We start from the raw sequence: 17,673 nt of genomic DNA, 5'->3' as shown, positions 1-17,673 counted from the left end.
GAAAATGTGTTGGAGATTTTTCAGAGATAGTTACTAGACTAATACCTGGAATGGGCAGGTTTTTATGTGAGGAAAGGTCAGACAAGCTGGGCTTGTATCTTCTGGAAGAGTGAGAGGCGACTTGACGGAAACATAAAACCCTGAGGGGTCTTGACAGGGTGCACGTGGAGAGGACGCTTCTACCTGTGGGAGAATCTAGAACTAGGGGTCAGTTTAAAATTAAGGAATCATCCCTAGGAAAAAGAAGCATGGTACAGGGAGGATGAGGTAACCATGGCTGACTAAGGAAGTCAGGGATAGCATAAAATCAAAAGAGAAAGCATATAATATGGGGAAGGGCAGTGGGAAGCCAGAGGATTGGGAAGCTTACAAAGACTAATAGAGGGCAACAAAGTAAGAAATAAGGAGGGAGAAGATTAAATATGTGGGTAAGCTAGCCAATAATATAAATGAAGCCTGTGGGAGTTTCTTTCATTATATAAAGGGCAAAAAAGAAGCAAAAGTGGACTTTGGACCACTGGAAAATGACGCTGGACAGATAGTCGTGGGGAACAAGGAAATGGCTGAGGACCTGAATTCCTTCGCAGCAGTCTCCATGATGGAAGACGTGAGTGATATCCCAAAAACTCAAGAGAGTCAAGGGCAGAGCTGAGTATGGTGGCCATCATCAAGGAAAAGGTGCTAGTAAAACTGATTGGCCTGAAGGTGGATAAATCACCTGCACCAGATGGACTACACCGCAGAGTTTTACAGGAGATAGTTGAAGAGATAGTGGAAGTGTTAGTGGTGATCTTTCAGGAATTGCAGGAGTCAGGGAAAGTCCCAGAGGACTGAAAAATCACTAATGTGACACCCTTTTAAAAAGGGAGTAAGGCAGAAGATAGAAAATTACAGGCCAACTAGCCTAACCTTGGTCGCGGGTAAAATTTTGGAGTCCATTGTAAAAGATGAGATTTCTGAATGTTTGGAAGAATGTAGAAAAATAGGGAAAATTCAGCATGGTTTCATCAAGGGGAGGTCATGCCTGACAAATTTGCCAGAATTCTTTGAAGAAGTAACAAGCAGGGTAGACCAAGGACAGCCAATGGATGTTGTCTCCATGGACTACAAGAAGGCCTTTGACAAGGTGCCGCACAGGAGCCTGCTGAGTAAAATAAGGGCCCATGGTGTTAGAGGCAAGGTGCTAGCATGGATAGAAGATTGGCTGTCTGGCAGAAAGCAGAGATTGGGAAAAAGGGGTCTTTCTAAGGATGGAAACTGGTGATAAGTGGTGTTCCACAAGGGTCAGTGCTGGGACCACGACTTTTCACTTTGTACATTAATGATCTAGATGAAGGAACTGTGGGCATTCTGGCTACGTTTGCAGCTGATACATAGATAGGTGGAGGGACAGGTAATATTGACGAGGTAGGGAGGCTGCAGAAGGATTTGGACAGGTTGGCAGAGTGGGTAAAGAAGTGGCAGATGAAGTACAACATTGGAAAGTGTGAGGCCATGCACTTTGGTAAGATGAATAAAAGCATGGACTATTTTCTAAATGGGGAGAAAATTCAGAAGTCTGAAATGCAAAGAGACTTGGGAGTTCTAGCTCAGGATTCTCTCAAGGTAAACTTGCAGGTTAAGTTATAGACCTTAAGACCATAAGACATAAGAGTGAAAGTAAGGCCATTCAGCCCATCGAGTCCACTCCGCCATTTAATCATGAGTGATAGGCATTTCAACTCCACTTACCCCGCACTCTCGCTGTAGCCCTTAATTCCTTGTGAGATCAAGAATTTATCAATCTCTGCCTTGAAGACATTTCACGTCCCGGCCTCCACTGTGCTCCGTGGCAATGAATTCCACAGGCCCACCACTCTCTGGCTGAAGAAATGTCTCCTCATTTTCGTTCTAGATTGACCCCCTCTAATTCTAAGGCTGTGCCTATGGGTCCTAGCCTCCCCACCTAATGGAAACAACTTCCCAGCGTCCACCCTTTCTAAGCCATACATTATCTTGTAAGTTTCTATTAGATCTCCCCTCAACCTTCTAAACTCTAATGAATACAATCCCAGGATCCTCAGCCATTCATCATATGTTAGGCCTACCATTCCAGGGATCATCTGTGTGAATCTCTGCTGGACACGCTCCAGCGCCAGTATGTTCTTCCTGAGGTGTGGGGCCCAAAATTGGACACAGTATTCTGAATGGAGCTTAACTAGAGCTTTATAAAGTCTTAGAAGCGCATCACTGCCTTTATATTTCACCCTCTTGAGATAAATGACAACATTACATTTGCTTTCTTAAACACGGACTCAAACTGCAAGTTAACTTTTAGAGAATCCTGGTCCAACACTCCCGGATCCCTTTGTACTTCTGCTTTACGAATTTTCTCTCCATTTAGAAAATAGTCCATGCCTGTATTCTTTTTTCCAAAGTGCAAAACCTCACATTGAATTTCATCAGCCATTTCCTGGGCCACTCTCCTAAATTGTCTAAATCTTTCTGCAGCCTCCCCAACTCCTCAGTACCACCTGCCTGCCCACCTAACTTCATATCATTGGCAAACTTCGCCAGAATGCCCCCAGTCCCTTCATCCAGATCATTAATATATAAAGTGAACAGCTGCGGCCCCAACACTGAACCCTGCGGGACACCACTTGTCACCGGTTGCCATTCTGAAAAAGAGCCTTTTATCCCAACTCTCTGCCTTCTGTCAGGCAGCCAATCCTCAATCCATGCCAGTAGCTCACCTCGAATACCAAGGGCCCTCACCTTACTCAGCAGCCTCCCGTGAGGCACCTTATCAAAGGCCTTTTGGAAGTCTAGATAGATAACATCTACTGGGTTTCCCTGGTCGTACCTACTTGTTACCTCTTCAAAGAATTCTAACAGGTTTATCAGGCACGACCTCCCCCTACTAAATCCATGCTGATTTGTTCTAATCCAACCCTGCACTTCCAAGAATTTAGCAATCTCATCCTTAACGATGGATTCTAGAATTTTACCAACAACTGAGGGTCGGCTAATCGGCCTATAATTTTCCATCTTTTGTCTTGATCTTTTCTTGAACAAGGGGGTTACAATAATGATATTCCAATCATCTGGGACTTTCCCCGACTCCAGTGACTTTTGATGGATCACAACCAAAGCCTCCGTTATTTCCTCAGCCACCTCCCTCAGAACTCTAGGATGTAGCCCATCGGGGCCAGGAGATTTATCAATTTTTAGACCTTTTAGCTTTTCTAGCACTTTCTCTTTTGTAATGCCTACCATACTCAACCCAGCCCCCCGACTCTCCTTAATTGTTGGGATATTACTCATGTCTTCCACTGTGAAGATTGACGCAAAGTACTTATTAAGCTCTTCAGCCATTTCCTTATCTCCCATCACTAGCCTTCCAGCATCAATTTGGAGCAGCCCAATGTCTACTTTTGCCTCTAGTTTGTTTCTTATGTATTGAAAGAAACTTTTACTATCATTTCTAATATTACTAGCTAGCCTACCTTCATAATTGATCCTCTCCTTCCTTATTTCTCTCTTTGTTATCCTCTGTTTGTTTTTGTAGCCTTCCCAATCTTCTGATTTCCCAGTGCTCCTGGCCACTTTATAGGCTGTCTCTTTTTCTTTGATACATTTCCTGAATTCTTTGTCAGCCATGTCAGGAAAGCAAATGCAATGTTGGCATTTATTTTGAGAGGACTTGAATATAAAAGCAGGGATGTACTACTGAGGCTTTATAAGGCTCTGGTCAGGCCACATTCAGAGTATTGTGGGCCGTTTTGGGCCCCATATCTCAGGAAGGATGTATTGGCCGTGGAGCAGGTTGAGAGGAAGTTCACGAGAATGGTCCCAGGAATTGAAAGCTTAACAAATGAGGAACATTTGAGGACTTTGGGACTACACTCATTGGAGTTTAGAAGGATGAGGGGGGATCCAATTGAAGCTTTCAGAATAGTGAATAGCCTGGACAAAGTCAATGTTGGGAGGATGTTTCCATCGGTAGGAGAGAATAGGATCTGAGGGCACAGCCTTAAAGTAAAGGGAAATCCTTTTAGAACAGAGATAAAGAGAAGCTTCTTCAGCTAGAGAGGGGTGAATCTATGGAATTCACTGCCACAGAAGGCTGTAGATGCCGGGTCATTGAGTACATTTAAGACTGAATAGGTAGGTTCTTGATTATCAAGGGGATCAAGGGTTACGGGGGCAAAGCAGGAGAATGGGGTTGAGAAACTTATCAGCCTTGATTGAATGACAGAGCAGACTCGATGGACCAAATGGCCTAATTTCTGCACCTCTGTCTATGTCTTATCATCTTATGGCACTAGGCAGAAGTGAGATTCTTTTCACACAGAAGCTGATGAGTCTTTGGAACTATCTTCCTCCAAAGGTGGTGAAAGCAGAGAGTTTGGAATATTTTTAAGACAGAAATAGGTCTGTCTTATTGCAGAGATCTGGACAAGCAAGGGGGAGAAAGATTGTTGGGGGTAGAAGGAAAAGTGGAATAATCAGACCAGCCATGATCTTCTTGCAGTTTCCTCCCATGTTGGTGATCACTATTGGAAGGTGAGGACATTACCCCGGAGGGTGAAAAGGTTTACACCAGTTTTGAACTGGGCACCCGTGGACCTTTCCCGGGTCCCAAAGGGTTAAATCCAGCGTTGTCACGCTCCAGGAAAGGTCTGGAGGAGAGTTTTCAGCAATGTGTTTGTTGTTGAGTTTGCTCTCTCCAGATCGGTGACAGAAGTGGGATTCCTGAAACCACTCCCAGCCGCCAATCAGCCTCCAGCTCAGCCCTTGCCCGGGGTCTTGTCTCCCACCCAGCCCTGAGTGACAGTGGGCTTCATTGGGAAGATCCTGGCCACTGGGCGCTTTAGCTGGAGCGAGCTGCACAGATGTATCTGAGGACACTGATGGTAGGACTCTTCATGCTGTACTGCGGGGCAGCATCCAGTGGCAAACAGAGTGCCGAACAGGCAGGTAAGTGTCAGCAGCAAAACCGGTAGCTCCTTGCTTCTTGCTGGAGTCTGTTTCCAGACTGAACTGTCATCGCTTCCAGTCTCACGCTGCCATTCAAATCAATATGACTGGAGCACTCACCGTTCATTTTAGGCTGATTTGTTCTGTTTTAAACGGTCGGTGTCGATATGTTTCTGCATGAGTTTCTGGTGTTTTGGGTGAGTTTGAAATTTATGCAAAGTCTGCTGAGAAAGCAGCTTGCTAACTCCATCCAGCAGGCTCCCTGTATTTGGTGAGAGAATACAGCGGGAGGTTTGTACCGCGAACTCGGAGTACTCTTTCACACATGAAGTCTCAACCCCTTTGTAGATATTCCCTTCCCCGGTGTGTGTGTGTGTGTGTGTGTGTGTGTGTGTGTGTGTGTGTAGGTGGCTGGGGGTGTGCTGGTGGATGTGGGGGTTGGCATTGGCTGTCACATTTTTTTAGTTCTGCTCCACATGTGAAGTTTCAGGTCAGTAGCCTTCAGGGAGAGTATCCGGCTGTTAACTCAGCGCTCCCCCAGAGCCACTGTTGAGAACCTCATTTAGCGAACCCGGCAAAGGACAGGGCGCAACACGAGTCTCTGCTATACGGTACACTGTTTTCTCACATCTGGCTAGATGTTAAATATATCTGTGGACCTGCCCACCTGCCTGAAAATAACTTTCCCATCGCTGTCTCTCTCGCAATCTCTTTTTCCACCTGCCTCTCTGCATTTCTTCACCATCTGTCCAGCTCTGTCTGCCTCTCTAACTGTGTGTCTATTTGGCCTCTCAATTTCATCCTCCTTGTTTCTCCCTCTCTCCGTGTCTGTGTCTACCCCTCTCACTGTCTACTTCCGTCTCTCTCACTCTCTTTTTCTCTGTATCTGCCTCACTGTTTCTCTCTCTCTGTCTGTCTGGCCCCTCATTGTTTATCCTTCCGTCTTTCTCACTGCCTATCTTTGTCTATTTGCCCGTTGTCAATATCTGCACCTGTTTGTCCAACAGTCTATTTCTTTATCGGTATCTACTTTTAATTATGAAACAGATCAAATAGGTTGGGCCTGTACTCATTGGAATTTAGAACAAGGAGAGCAGATCTCAGTGAAACACAGAGCCTCTCAGGGTAGATGCAGAATGATTTCTCCATGTGGGAGAGTCTAGGACTGGAGAGCATATTATCAAAGTAGTGTTTTGCCCATTTCAGACAAAGATGAGGAGGATTTTCTTTTTGTCTCAGAAGGTAGTGAAATGTGAAATTCTTTCCTGTGTAGGGTTGTTGAGGCAGGGTCATTAGTTACATTCAACACCAAGATAGATTGTTAATCAGAAAGGGAATCAAGGATATTCATGGAAATACATGAGGAAAATGGGTTTAAAGATTATCAGATGAACCAAGATTTTATTGAACAGCAGAGCAGACTCAATGGGCTGAATGGCTACTTCTGCTCCAAGGCCTTATGTTTTAAACAATGAAGCTATTAATCTGTTTCTCTCTGAGCCTATTAATCAGCTGTTTTCTCATTGTCTTTCAATTTCTCTATCAACCCAGGTCTCCCTCTCCCTCCATCTGCATCTGCAGCAGAAACAACACCTCAAAAATCCTTCTCTGACTGTTAAACACTCTGAGACATCTGGGAATTCTGAAAAGGAATAAATAAATGTAGATCCTTCTGATTGTTGCATTTGTCGAAGGATCTCTAAAAGTGTGTCGCTGTTTTCTCCATTGCTTTTAAACATTTTGTATTTGACCTTGGAGTGAAGGTCCATAGTTCCTTGAAAGTGGAGTCACAGGTAGGTAGGATAGTGTAGAAGGTGTTTGGTTGAGCCTTACCTCAGTTGTTGGTAAAGTGTTGGAAAAGGTTATAAGGGATAGGATGGAAAATCATCTAGAAAAGAATAAATTGATTAGGGATAGTCAGCACGGTTTTGTGAAGGGAAGGTCGTGCCTCACAAACATTATTGAGTTCTTTGAGAAGGTGACCAAACAGGTAGATGAGAGTAAACCGGTTGATGTGGTGTATATGGATTTCAGCAAGGTGTTCAATAAGGTTCCTCACAATAGGCTATTGTACAAAATGCGGAGGAATGGCATTGTGGGAGATATAGCAGTTTGGATCGGAAATTGGCTTGCTGAAAGAAGACAGAGGGTGGTAGTTGATGGGAAATGTTCATCCTGGAGACCAGTTACTCGTGGTGTAGCGCAAGGGTCGGTGTTGGGTCCACTGCTGTTTGTCATTTTTATAAATGACCTGGATGAGGGCGTAGAAGGATGGGTTAGTAAATTTGCAGACAACACTAAGGTCGGTGGAGTTGTGGATAGTGACGAAGGATGCTGTAGGTTGCAGAGAGACATAGATAAGCTGCAGAGCTGGGCTGAGAGGTGGCAAATGGAGTTTAATGCAGACAAGTGTGAGGTGATGCACTTTGGTAGGAGTAACCAGAAGGCAAAGTACAGGGCTAATGGTAAGATTCTTAGTAGTGTAGATGAGCAGAGAGATCTCGGTGTCCATGTACACAGTTCCTTGCAAGTTGCCACCCAGGTTGACAGGGCTGTTAAGGCGGCATACAGTGTTTTAGCTTTTATTAATAGAGGGATCAAGTTCTGGAACCAAGAGGTTATGGTGAAGCAGTACAAAACTCTGGTGCAACCGCACTTTGAGTATTTTGTACAGTTGTGGTCACTGCATTATAAGAAGGATGTGGAAGCTTTGGAAAGGGTGCGGAGGAGATTTACTAGGATGTTGCCTGGTATGGAGGGAAGGTCTTACGAGGAAAGGGTGAGGGACTTGAGGCTGTTTTCATTAGAGAGAAGAAGTTTGAGAGGTGACTTAATAGAAACATATAAAATAATCAGAGGGTTAGATAGGGTGGATAGGGAGAGACTTTTTCCTAGGATGGTGACGGCGAGCACGAGGGGGCATAGCTTTAAATTGAGGGGTGAAAGATATAGGACAGATGTCAGAGGTAGTTTCTTTACTCAGAGAGTAGTAAGGGAATGGAACGCTTTGCCTGCAACGGTAGTAGATTCGCCAACTTTAGGTACATTTAAGTCGTCATTGGACAAGCATATGGGCGTACATGGAATAGTGTAGGTTAGATGGGCTTCAGATCGGTATGACAGGCCGGCACAACATCGAGGGCCGAAGGGCCTGTACTGTGCTGTAATGTTCTATGTTCTATGCTTGCCTTTATTGGTCAGTGCCAGGGCAGCATATTGACTCAGTGGTGAGCACTGCTGCCTCACAGCACCAGGGACCGGGGTTTGTTCGCGCCCTCGGGTGACTGTTAGGGGTTTGCACATTCTCTCTGTGTCTGTGTGGGTTTCCTGTAGGTGCTCTGGTTTCCTTCCACAGTTTACAGATGTTCAGCTTACGTAGATTGGCCATGCTAAATTACCCCATGGTGTCCGGGGATGAGCCATGGGAAATACAGGGTTACAGGGAAAGGGTAACGGGGTGTGTCTAGGTAGGACGCTGTTCAAAGGGTCAGTGTGGACTCAATTGGCTGAATGGCCTGCTTCCACACAGTAGGGATTCTATAAGTATCGGAGTTGGGAGGTCATGTTGAGGCTATACAGGACATTGGTTAGGCCACTTTTGGAATACTCCATTCAGTTCTGGTCTCCCTGCTATAGGAAGGATGTTGTGAAACTTGAAAGAGTTCAGAAAAGATTTACAAGGGTGTTTCCAGGGTTGGAGGGTTTGAGCTATAAGGAGACGCTGAAAATGCTGGAGCTATTTTCCCTGGTGTGTCAGAGGCTGATGTGTGGCCTTATAGTAGTTTATAAAATTATAAGGGGCATGGATAGGGTAAATAGCCAAAGTCTTTACCCCAGAGAGGGGGAGTCGTATTTTAAGCTGAAAATGGAGATTTAAAAGGGATCTAAGAGGCAACTTCTTCACGCAGATGGTGATTCATGTAGGGAATGAGCTGCCTTCAGTGGTGGACATTGGTACAGTTACATTTAAAAGACATCTTGGTGGGTATATGAATAGGAAGGATTTAGAAGGATATGGGCCAAATGCTAGCAAATATGACTAGATTCATTAAGGATATCTCGTCGCCATGGACAAGTTGGACTGAAGAGTCTGTTTCCATGCTTTTGTTTGTCTCTCTGTTTCCCACACAGTCCCAATCCTCCTTGGACCCCTTGCATCATCCCTTCATCCACCCATCCCTCCAAATCTGCATTATTCCCTCCCTCCACCCACTCATCTCACTATCACTACATTCTTCTATTCCTCCCTCTGCAGAAAACTGAGCGTAGCTGACATAAAAAACCAGAATGAGCCCAAAAGCTCTGTATATCTGTGGAGAGGGAAACAAAAGTATTTATGTCTATGCCCTTTTCTTCAGGACATGGATGATCTCGTCTGGATCGCCCTGTCACTGGATGTCCTGTCCGTGGTTACCCCATCTCTCAGTGCTCCAATACCTGGATTCTCCAGTACTGCATGTGATATCCCAGCTACAGACTAAGTGACAAACTAATCACATTAAGCACAACAAATGAGGAGGTGGTCTCTTGTTTGACATTCACTAAATAATAAAACAGTGCTCCTGGCTGTGTCCTGATTATTGTAGGTACCCCGATAGGAGAGTCTATTTATCTATGTGCGTGTCTAATGACTAAGACTGGTTACTGGGGACAGGAGAAAAATGGAGTTGAAGTTACAATCTAATCAGCCACAATCTTATCAAAAGATGGAGCAGACTCCAAGGTGTGAATGGCCTCCTGCTGTTCCCAATTTGTTTATTCTATATGCACAAGTATTTGTGTCTACAAAGCAAGTGTCTCTGGCTGCAAGTAGGTGTCTTTGGATTGGTGTCTCTTTGAATGTGTTGAATTGGTGTCTATGTTTATATCTGTGAGTAAATGTGTGTCTGGCATTCTCTTTGTAGTCTCTGGGCTGCTCTATATTGAACACAAAATGTGAGAGACTGTATCATTACTCTCAACTTTTACCATATTTGTCAAATTTAAGTATAGCTCTGTTAGTTGCTACACTGTCTAACTCAGTGTTAGGGTCTGTGACAGCTGTTACATCTGCAGATGGACTCTGCTAGGAGTTCTCAGCTACATCAGTAACAGTGCAAATGTGAAAGCTTGAGCCAAGTCCCAGTGAAAGCTTCTGAAGGGCTAAGTTTCAGCTGTTTCTACTGGGCGCCTAGCCTCTGAAATTCCACTAAGCGTCAGTCTTGGTTCAGTAGGTAGCACTCATGCCTTTGACCCAAAAGCTCTTAGGTGTACTGGAGACTTTGTCATGGTATAAGATTGTAAGAAATAAGAGTTACACAAGTTAATGTTGTTGTTATTTCGCACAAAGAACACCTCATCTAAAGATCTAGAGGAACTGTGAGTAAAATGTTGGAATGACCTGTGGGGAGGACATTGTGAAGGACACCAACAAATTAAATGTTTTCTTTAAAAAATAGTGACTGAGAGAATCTAGGATATATAGTTCAAGTAATGTCACTTCAGTTCTTGGGTAAAATATTAGATAAATTAATAAAGTAATTGTAAAAGTTTTAAGTAACATCTGCTCAATGAGAATGTCAGCTGAGTCCCTCAAAGGGCACATTCTAGTTCAGCAAATTTACAGAATACTTTGAAAAAAATAACAGAAAGGACAGATAAAGAAATTGCAATGGGTGTGACTTGTATGGATTTCCATAAAGCATTTGATAAAGGTCTCGCACAGGAGACTATTGACAAAGATATTGGTTTGTGAAATTACTGCCAAATGGTTTGAGAGTTGGTTGAGGAGTAGAAAGCAATGTGTAGGCGTAATAGGAAGTTTCTGAGACAGCAATGATGTGGTGAAAAATTCTACTAGGTCTGTTCTTATTTACCATCCATGTACGTAATCTGGACGTTAGAACTGAAAGAGCTCTAGGTGCAAAATACAAAAGGATTTTCAACGGATTCACAAGCTTCAGATGGAATTGCAGACCCCATATGGAGTTCAGTGTTCAGTTGTAATCACCATGCTTCAGGAGGTTTTATTGATGCTGGAGGGGTTTCAGTGCAAATTCACCAGAATGAGGCTTAAGTTATGAGTACAGCTGTATGTATACATATAATTGTGTATAAGCCAAATTCCTTGCGTGCGACATTTCAGCTGATCAATATTAAATAGAGGATTGTCTGTCAGAAAAGAGACAGCTATGAGACTTACATGAGAAGGTATTGTACAAATACCCCCTAAAGTGTAACTAAAGTACAAAGGAACATGTACAATGAGCACCATACTCAGATAACAAAGGCTCGGATGAGGAAATAAAATAAATACTTGCTTTTAAATAGCATCTTTCACAATTTTAGGCTGTCTCAAGTTACAGCCAATGACAATTCTGACTAGACTTCAAAATTGGCTTACTGGAAAGCATGAAAGACATTTTGAGGATGTGAAAGATGTTCCATCAATACTACTTTTTTTCCTTAACATTAAACATTCAGTCATCAGAATTACGAACAAAACAAAATTCTTAATATTCAAAGGGCCTGGCAGTATCCCAGAGGAGAGAAATATACTTAATGTTTCATTGGCCTTTCATTAGTGCTGGGAATAATATGAATAGGAATATTCTAGAAAAGTTGTGGTTGGAAAGCAAATTAAAAAAAGGGAAAGACATACAACCAAAGAAACACAACACAATATGGGGCAGAGATTACTATCTAAAATTGTTTGAACTCAACATTGAGTCAAAAGCTATCAAATGCCTTGTTGGAAGGTGAGGAGCTTGGAACAATGTGACAGATTAAAGAAAAGAAATGACAATGTGTGGGCAGGATGGAAAAATGAAATGTCAGGCAATTTTAGCTCGGCTCATGTTTGCAAACTGAACGAGGTGTCCTGTAGATCAGCCACCCGGTCTGCATTAGGTCTCCCCAGCGTAGTTCTGACCAAAGAGTCACCTTAGAAGAGAAAATGTGAATGTAGAAGTGCATGGAATAGAATGAACATTATCAAGACTTCTATGAGTTATTGCGTAGAGGATAAAAGAAAAATATATAGTTAACATAAAATATAGCTATACTTATTTACACCTTGCTTCATGTACAGACTCTATTCCATTAACCAAACAAATGTAATGAAGATTGAAAAACTGGGAAATTTGAATAGAGCCATATATATGAATAATATGTATGTACGTACATATATATGAATAAATATTGTCAAGGCAACGATGGAAGTCAATGGCTTATAGTAAATATTGGCTGATAACAGATGCCCAGAAATGAACATAAAGAAATCAGGGAAGGAATGGGAAGAGACACCATGTGAAGCTGGGGAAACGGTGGAAGTTGGAATCTAATGTTTATGAACTTTTAAAGGCTGGGGCAAGGGCAGGGGCAATAATTTTACAGTCATCAATGGACCATTTTGAGAGAATGGGAGTGCCCTGAATCAGAACAAGGGATGCTCCACAGATCCCTTGAAAAGGTAGGTATGTTGAGTATCCCTGCAGGTATCCATTACAATGTCTGATTTGGAGAAAGTGAGTGGATTTGAAGAAGAAGTTGTTTAAAGTAAGAAGCACTGAAGGAGGAAGATCAAGGATGAGGTCGTGTTGGACCTACTTTTAAGGAAGTTATGGGGAGCTCAGTCATAATTGAACTGTGGCAGAAGTGGGCTGGAAATATTGTTCTACTAGGACAGTCTTGTTTGTGGATCCTGGGAACAAGGCAGAATTTGGCTGTTCAGAATCAGGGGAACAAGAGGTTGGAGGCTACGGAGGGTAGGTTTCCAGAAGAGATGAGGGCAGTGATCATTTGAACAATAATGGCTTGATTTCTGATGGTCCTGGGAAATGTAGGAGGCAATATCAGAGAGTTAGCCTTCAGCCCTTGCAAGGGAGCAGTCAGTGTGTCAGACAACAACAGTACAAGAAGATGGAACACTACAAGTGCAGAGTCATCAGAAGATTGGGTTAAGAATTATTCTGATCTATACTTTAAATTAAATCATTAGCCCATTCTTTTATGCTTTTGTGAAAACAAAGGAAATAGTTATAAATTTATGATGAGGTTGTACATAGTGACTGGATCCATTTTTTGCCCCCTTTGGTAGTGCAACATCAGATCTGGACGGCACTAAATGACTAAAATATCTGCTGAGAAAATTTATAATGAAAGTTGAACATATGGGTGTGCCTCCTACCCATCCTCTGACAGGCTCGTAATAAGCATTTATGTTTCTTATTGAAAGAAAGTTGGTTCTGAAATAAATATACATTATTTCTGAGAGAATTTGCACAGGCATGAAGGTTGCTGAAATATGCATAGAAACTAAGAATTTGTGTGATTTTTTTCTTTAATAAATGTTTTCTCTCTTAATATGGTTAAAAAAGAATCACAGGGGGAAACAAACTGAAAACGCATGACTTTTCCTGGTTGCTGCAATCAAATAAACACTTCATCTTAAGAGATTTTCATCAAAGTCCATCAGACAATTCTTTAACAATTTCATCTTAACTCTTCATCAAAAAAAATGGTTGAAAGTTTGCTATTTTTCAGATTCTGTTCAATACCCAAAATTGAAACAAATTAAACCTACTAACTGGTCAAAATTAACCTGGGATGAGAGGGCTGTACAGTGAGAACAGATTGAGTTGAATAGGTTTATGTTCTCTGGGCTTTAGAAGGGTATGAAAAAATCTCATTTAAATATATAAAATTCTTGGAGAGCCTAATGTGGGACCATTTCCCCAGTTGGAGACTCCAGTTTTTGGTGTCATTGACTCAGAATAAGGGATTGGCCAGATAGGACTGAGACTAGGAGAAAATTCTTCAGAACATTGTAAATCTTTGGAATTGCCTCCTCCTGGAGACTGTGGGAGTTCAGTCATTGATTATCCTGAATACTGATGTTAATAGGTTTTGTGTACATACAAAATTAAAGAATATTTTAGCCATGTTGGGACACAGGCTCCAAGACCTTATTGTACAACAGAGGAAGTTTGAGGAGCTGAATGGCCTATTCATGTTTATATTTTTTGTGTTTTTATAAACTATGGCAACACTTATTAAAAGACTAAACTGATGTGAATGAATTAACTGGTTCTTGCCAAAATCACCAAAGAAAGAATTGGTGAACAAGACTGCATTTTAGGACATTTGATTAACCACAAGTTAAAGCTAATGTTTAATAAGCACACAGGGTGCTTGAACAAATGCTATTACCTAACAGAATTAGTAATCCTCCAGTTAGCAGAGAAAGTATCACAAAGACTGATCTGGCAACTCAAAACTAGGCAACCAGGAGCTCCTATAGGGTATCAGCAGCACAGACAATTAGAGATGGATAATAAATACTTGCTTTATCAGTGAAGCCCACATCCCATGAATGAGCTAAAAGTAAAACCTAGAGCTAACTGAATGCAGCAGAACACAAAGCTTATAAAGGTTATATCCCCTTACATTGCCTTGGTAATGCTAATTCCTGGTGTGGCTGCAAGGTCAAATAGCTTTGAGTAATGAGTACATCCAAAGATATTTTAGTCTACTTCAGTGTAATCCATAAACTACTTGTCTTGACAATTTGATTGCTTGACATCATGTAATTCATATGTTCTTCTGAGTCATTTGGTCCTGAAATTGACTCTGTCTCCCTGTGGAATGCCCATTTTAGTTCGAGACTACTGCGTTGACTCTCTGTTCACAGCTCTGATACCTCTTCCGTTTTCCACTTCATCTCCCAACTAACCTAACCTTTTCCTTTCAAGGCAGTTAACACACAGTCATTTCCTTAAACTGACTGTACCATATATAGCTAGGCACATCAAATTTGAAATCTCTTTGAACCTCCCACTCCACCCTAGCTTAGAAGACTTGCTTCATAAACTATAGTTTTTAAGCACTTTTTTTAAAAACCTTTCTGAAAACCTAGACATTTCTTTCTTTCCTGATCCAAACCTGGAAACACTACCTTTTATGTATTGCATTCAACAATAAAGTCCTTGTATATTCATCCCCTTTTGATATCAGGGAAGGCTAAGGGATTTCATTTCCTGGTGTCAAATTCTTAAACAAACAGGCACCAAAAACTTTTAATGAGTAAATTTTAATCATTCAAAGGAAGCCTCACTCAATTGCTGGTAATTTAATACATTTTTCTTTCATTTTCCGTTCTCTGTTTTAATGACTACAGTTAGAAAGTAATGATGGATCTCCTTAAGTTCACCTCGGCACATTTTAACATGGTCAACTAACATACCACCCCATTCAAATCTTGATAAGTCAGAATATGCCAACTTCTGGTCATCACAATGGAACCATTTGTAAAAGGTCTTTTTATTTGCAGGTTACTGCTGGAAGTACTAATGATCCTTCATATGAACATTTCCTGTTCTCCCAGAGTTCTCAGGGTTGGAGAATTAAGTCTGTTAATGAGTACCTAGGGTGGAGCATGTAAGGTTCCAGGGACCATGGGCAGTGGAGTGGAAGGAGCTACACCACATTCACTGCTCCACCTTCATCAATGTGTTTTATTACATCCTCAAAGAATTCAATAAGGGTTGTGAGACATGACCTGCCCCTCACAAAGCCTCACTGACTATTTCTAATCAAACTATGCTTTCCCAGATAATCATAAACACTATTTGACCAGCATTAGAAAATTATCCAATCTGGTAACAAAAGAATTTGTTTGTTTTCCAATTGGTTGTGGGTAGGTGTTATCGCATTGAGCTGAATGGTGTACTCATGCTCCCATTCTCTATGTTTATGATATATTGTGTCGATGACTTTATCACAGATGTTTTCAATGGTGGTCTATATCATGCAGCCCAGTAACCAGTTACCCATTTCGCAGATTTACCATAGAGTTTCAAACACCTGCCAGCCTCTTGTTGAACTGCAAGTCCCTTTGCAATGAGATGTTGGATGCAATTTGTGGTGAACACTTAGGGAGATGTTCTTGCTCTAGTTGGCACATGGTGTGGATATTTCTAATCAACCTGTTCTGAGATGTTCTGACACACCGCTGGAGCAGGTGAGACTCAAACCCAGGTCTCCTGGTTCAGAGGCATGGCACTACCACCGCACCACAAGACCCTGTCTGGCTCATTTTCCATTTTCCACTATCAGTATCCAGCAGTTCTTGGTCTCCGGTAGGCTGTCTTAGGTGCCAGAGCATACAATAATTTATACTTGAGCTGCAAGGCAATACATCAGATTGGACTGAACTAGCATTACACAGTAGGTAATAGTTACAGCTTGGGGCATATCAAGGACATCTGTAATCTGGTACAATTATGATATGACACTATGGAGACCTAATGAGCAGCTAATTCAAATTGTTTAATCTCATTGAATTCTAAACATCCAGATGACCTGACACTTTAATTGACAGTTGTCTCTGTGATTTAGGATGTAACAGAAAGGGCAGAACTAATTATCCTGCAGAAAGCCTTTGACAGATATGTCTTTAGAGAAGAGTTTCTGCTGAGCAGGAAGGGCAGACTTTCACCATAGAATCCCTAGTGTGTGGAAACAGGCCCTTCAGCCAGCAAGTCCACACCGATCCTCAAAGCATCCCACCCAGACCCGCCCCCTTTAACCCAGCCTAAACTACATGTCCCTGAACACTATGGGCAATTTAGCATGGCCAATCCACTTAGCCTGCACATCGTTGGATTGTGGGAGAAGACCCACACAGACATGGGGAGAATGTGCAAACTCCACGCAGACAGCAACCCAAGGTTGGAATCAAACCCGGGTCCCTGGCAATGTGAGGCAGCAATGCTAACCAGTGAGCCACCGTGCCACCCTGTGTATTTATCATTATTCAACTTTGTATTTTATGTTACTTGTTCTACCTGTTTAATGATAGATAAATGTTTATTGAATTTCATTTTGCCTGTGGCTTTTGTCTCTTGCTTTAATTATGGCTTCATGACAATTTGTAAACAGCAGGTATTAGTAATGTTTGTTTCAATCATCTGTGAGGGTAATAGTATGTGGGAACCTTTTGCATTTCATTGAGTACACCATTAGATTCTGGTTAAGTTTAATTAATAGTCTAATCTTTCACCCCTGTTAAATCCAGAGCTACTTGCCTTAGTAGAGATTAAGCTCCTTTAATCTTCCTCAACTGTCAGTATCAAAAGTCTGCTTTGAAAAGTCCATCACTGACCACCACTTTATTTTGACAAGGTGAAACTGGGAATCTGAATTTTTCTGCTCGCTGTAAAATGGAATTTTGTTTAGCTCTTGATGCTGCGTATGAGGTAGAATTTGGGTCATATAGCTACCTGATCAACTGAGCACCATAATGGCAAGGTCAGGCATGCTCACTCAGAAGGGTTCTTCTGGTATAGCAGGCACATAGTATATCTGTTAAGAACTTGCACCAACCACTTTTGAAGTTCTAGATCTTTTCCAATCAGCCTGTTCTGATAGGTTATGACACACCTCTGGAGCAGTTGGGACTTGAACCTGGGCCTCCTCAGTCAGAGGTGGGACACTACTACTATACAACAAAAGCCTTTCGCTTTTTTAGTTGTAAATAACTTGTGCGATAGAGATTCACCCGCTGTCTGCTCACTTTACATTTCCCATTTATGTGCTGACCACGCTCAACATATACAAACTAGATCGCAGTTGGTCCTAATTCCTAACTTTCGCATCACGGAAGGCCAAACACAGGACTGAAGGTGCAGGTGGGGATCCTGTACAAGTCCTAGCGCACAGACCAAAGTGGTTATT

The 17,673-nt window shown here is 42.1% G+C and overlaps 1 protein-coding gene across 1 annotated transcript in view; it reads left to right on the top strand.

Moving 5' to 3' along the window:
- The first annotated feature begins 4,858 nt into the window (after nt 1-4,858).
- Nucleotides 4,859-17,673, top strand: part of LOC125461564 (R-spondin-2-like) — a 50,868-nt gene continuing 38,053 nt past the window's right edge. The window contains exon 1 of the mRNA XM_048550484.2: nt 4,859-4,959. Coding sequence (XP_048406441.2) covers nt 4,875-4,959 — 85 coding nt within the window. The 5' untranslated portion in view covers nt 4,859-4,874. The remainder of the gene's footprint in view (nt 4,960-17,673) is intronic.

Source organism: Stegostoma tigrinum, chromosome 19, assembly GCF_030684315.1.
Source record: "Stegostoma tigrinum isolate sSteTig4 chromosome 19, sSteTig4.hap1, whole genome shotgun sequence".
NCBI lineage: Eukaryota > Metazoa > Chordata > Chondrichthyes > Orectolobiformes > Stegostomatidae > Stegostoma > Stegostoma tigrinum.
The sequence above is the reverse complement of the archived record's forward strand: the minus strand, read 5'-3'. Positions and strand labels throughout refer to the sequence as shown.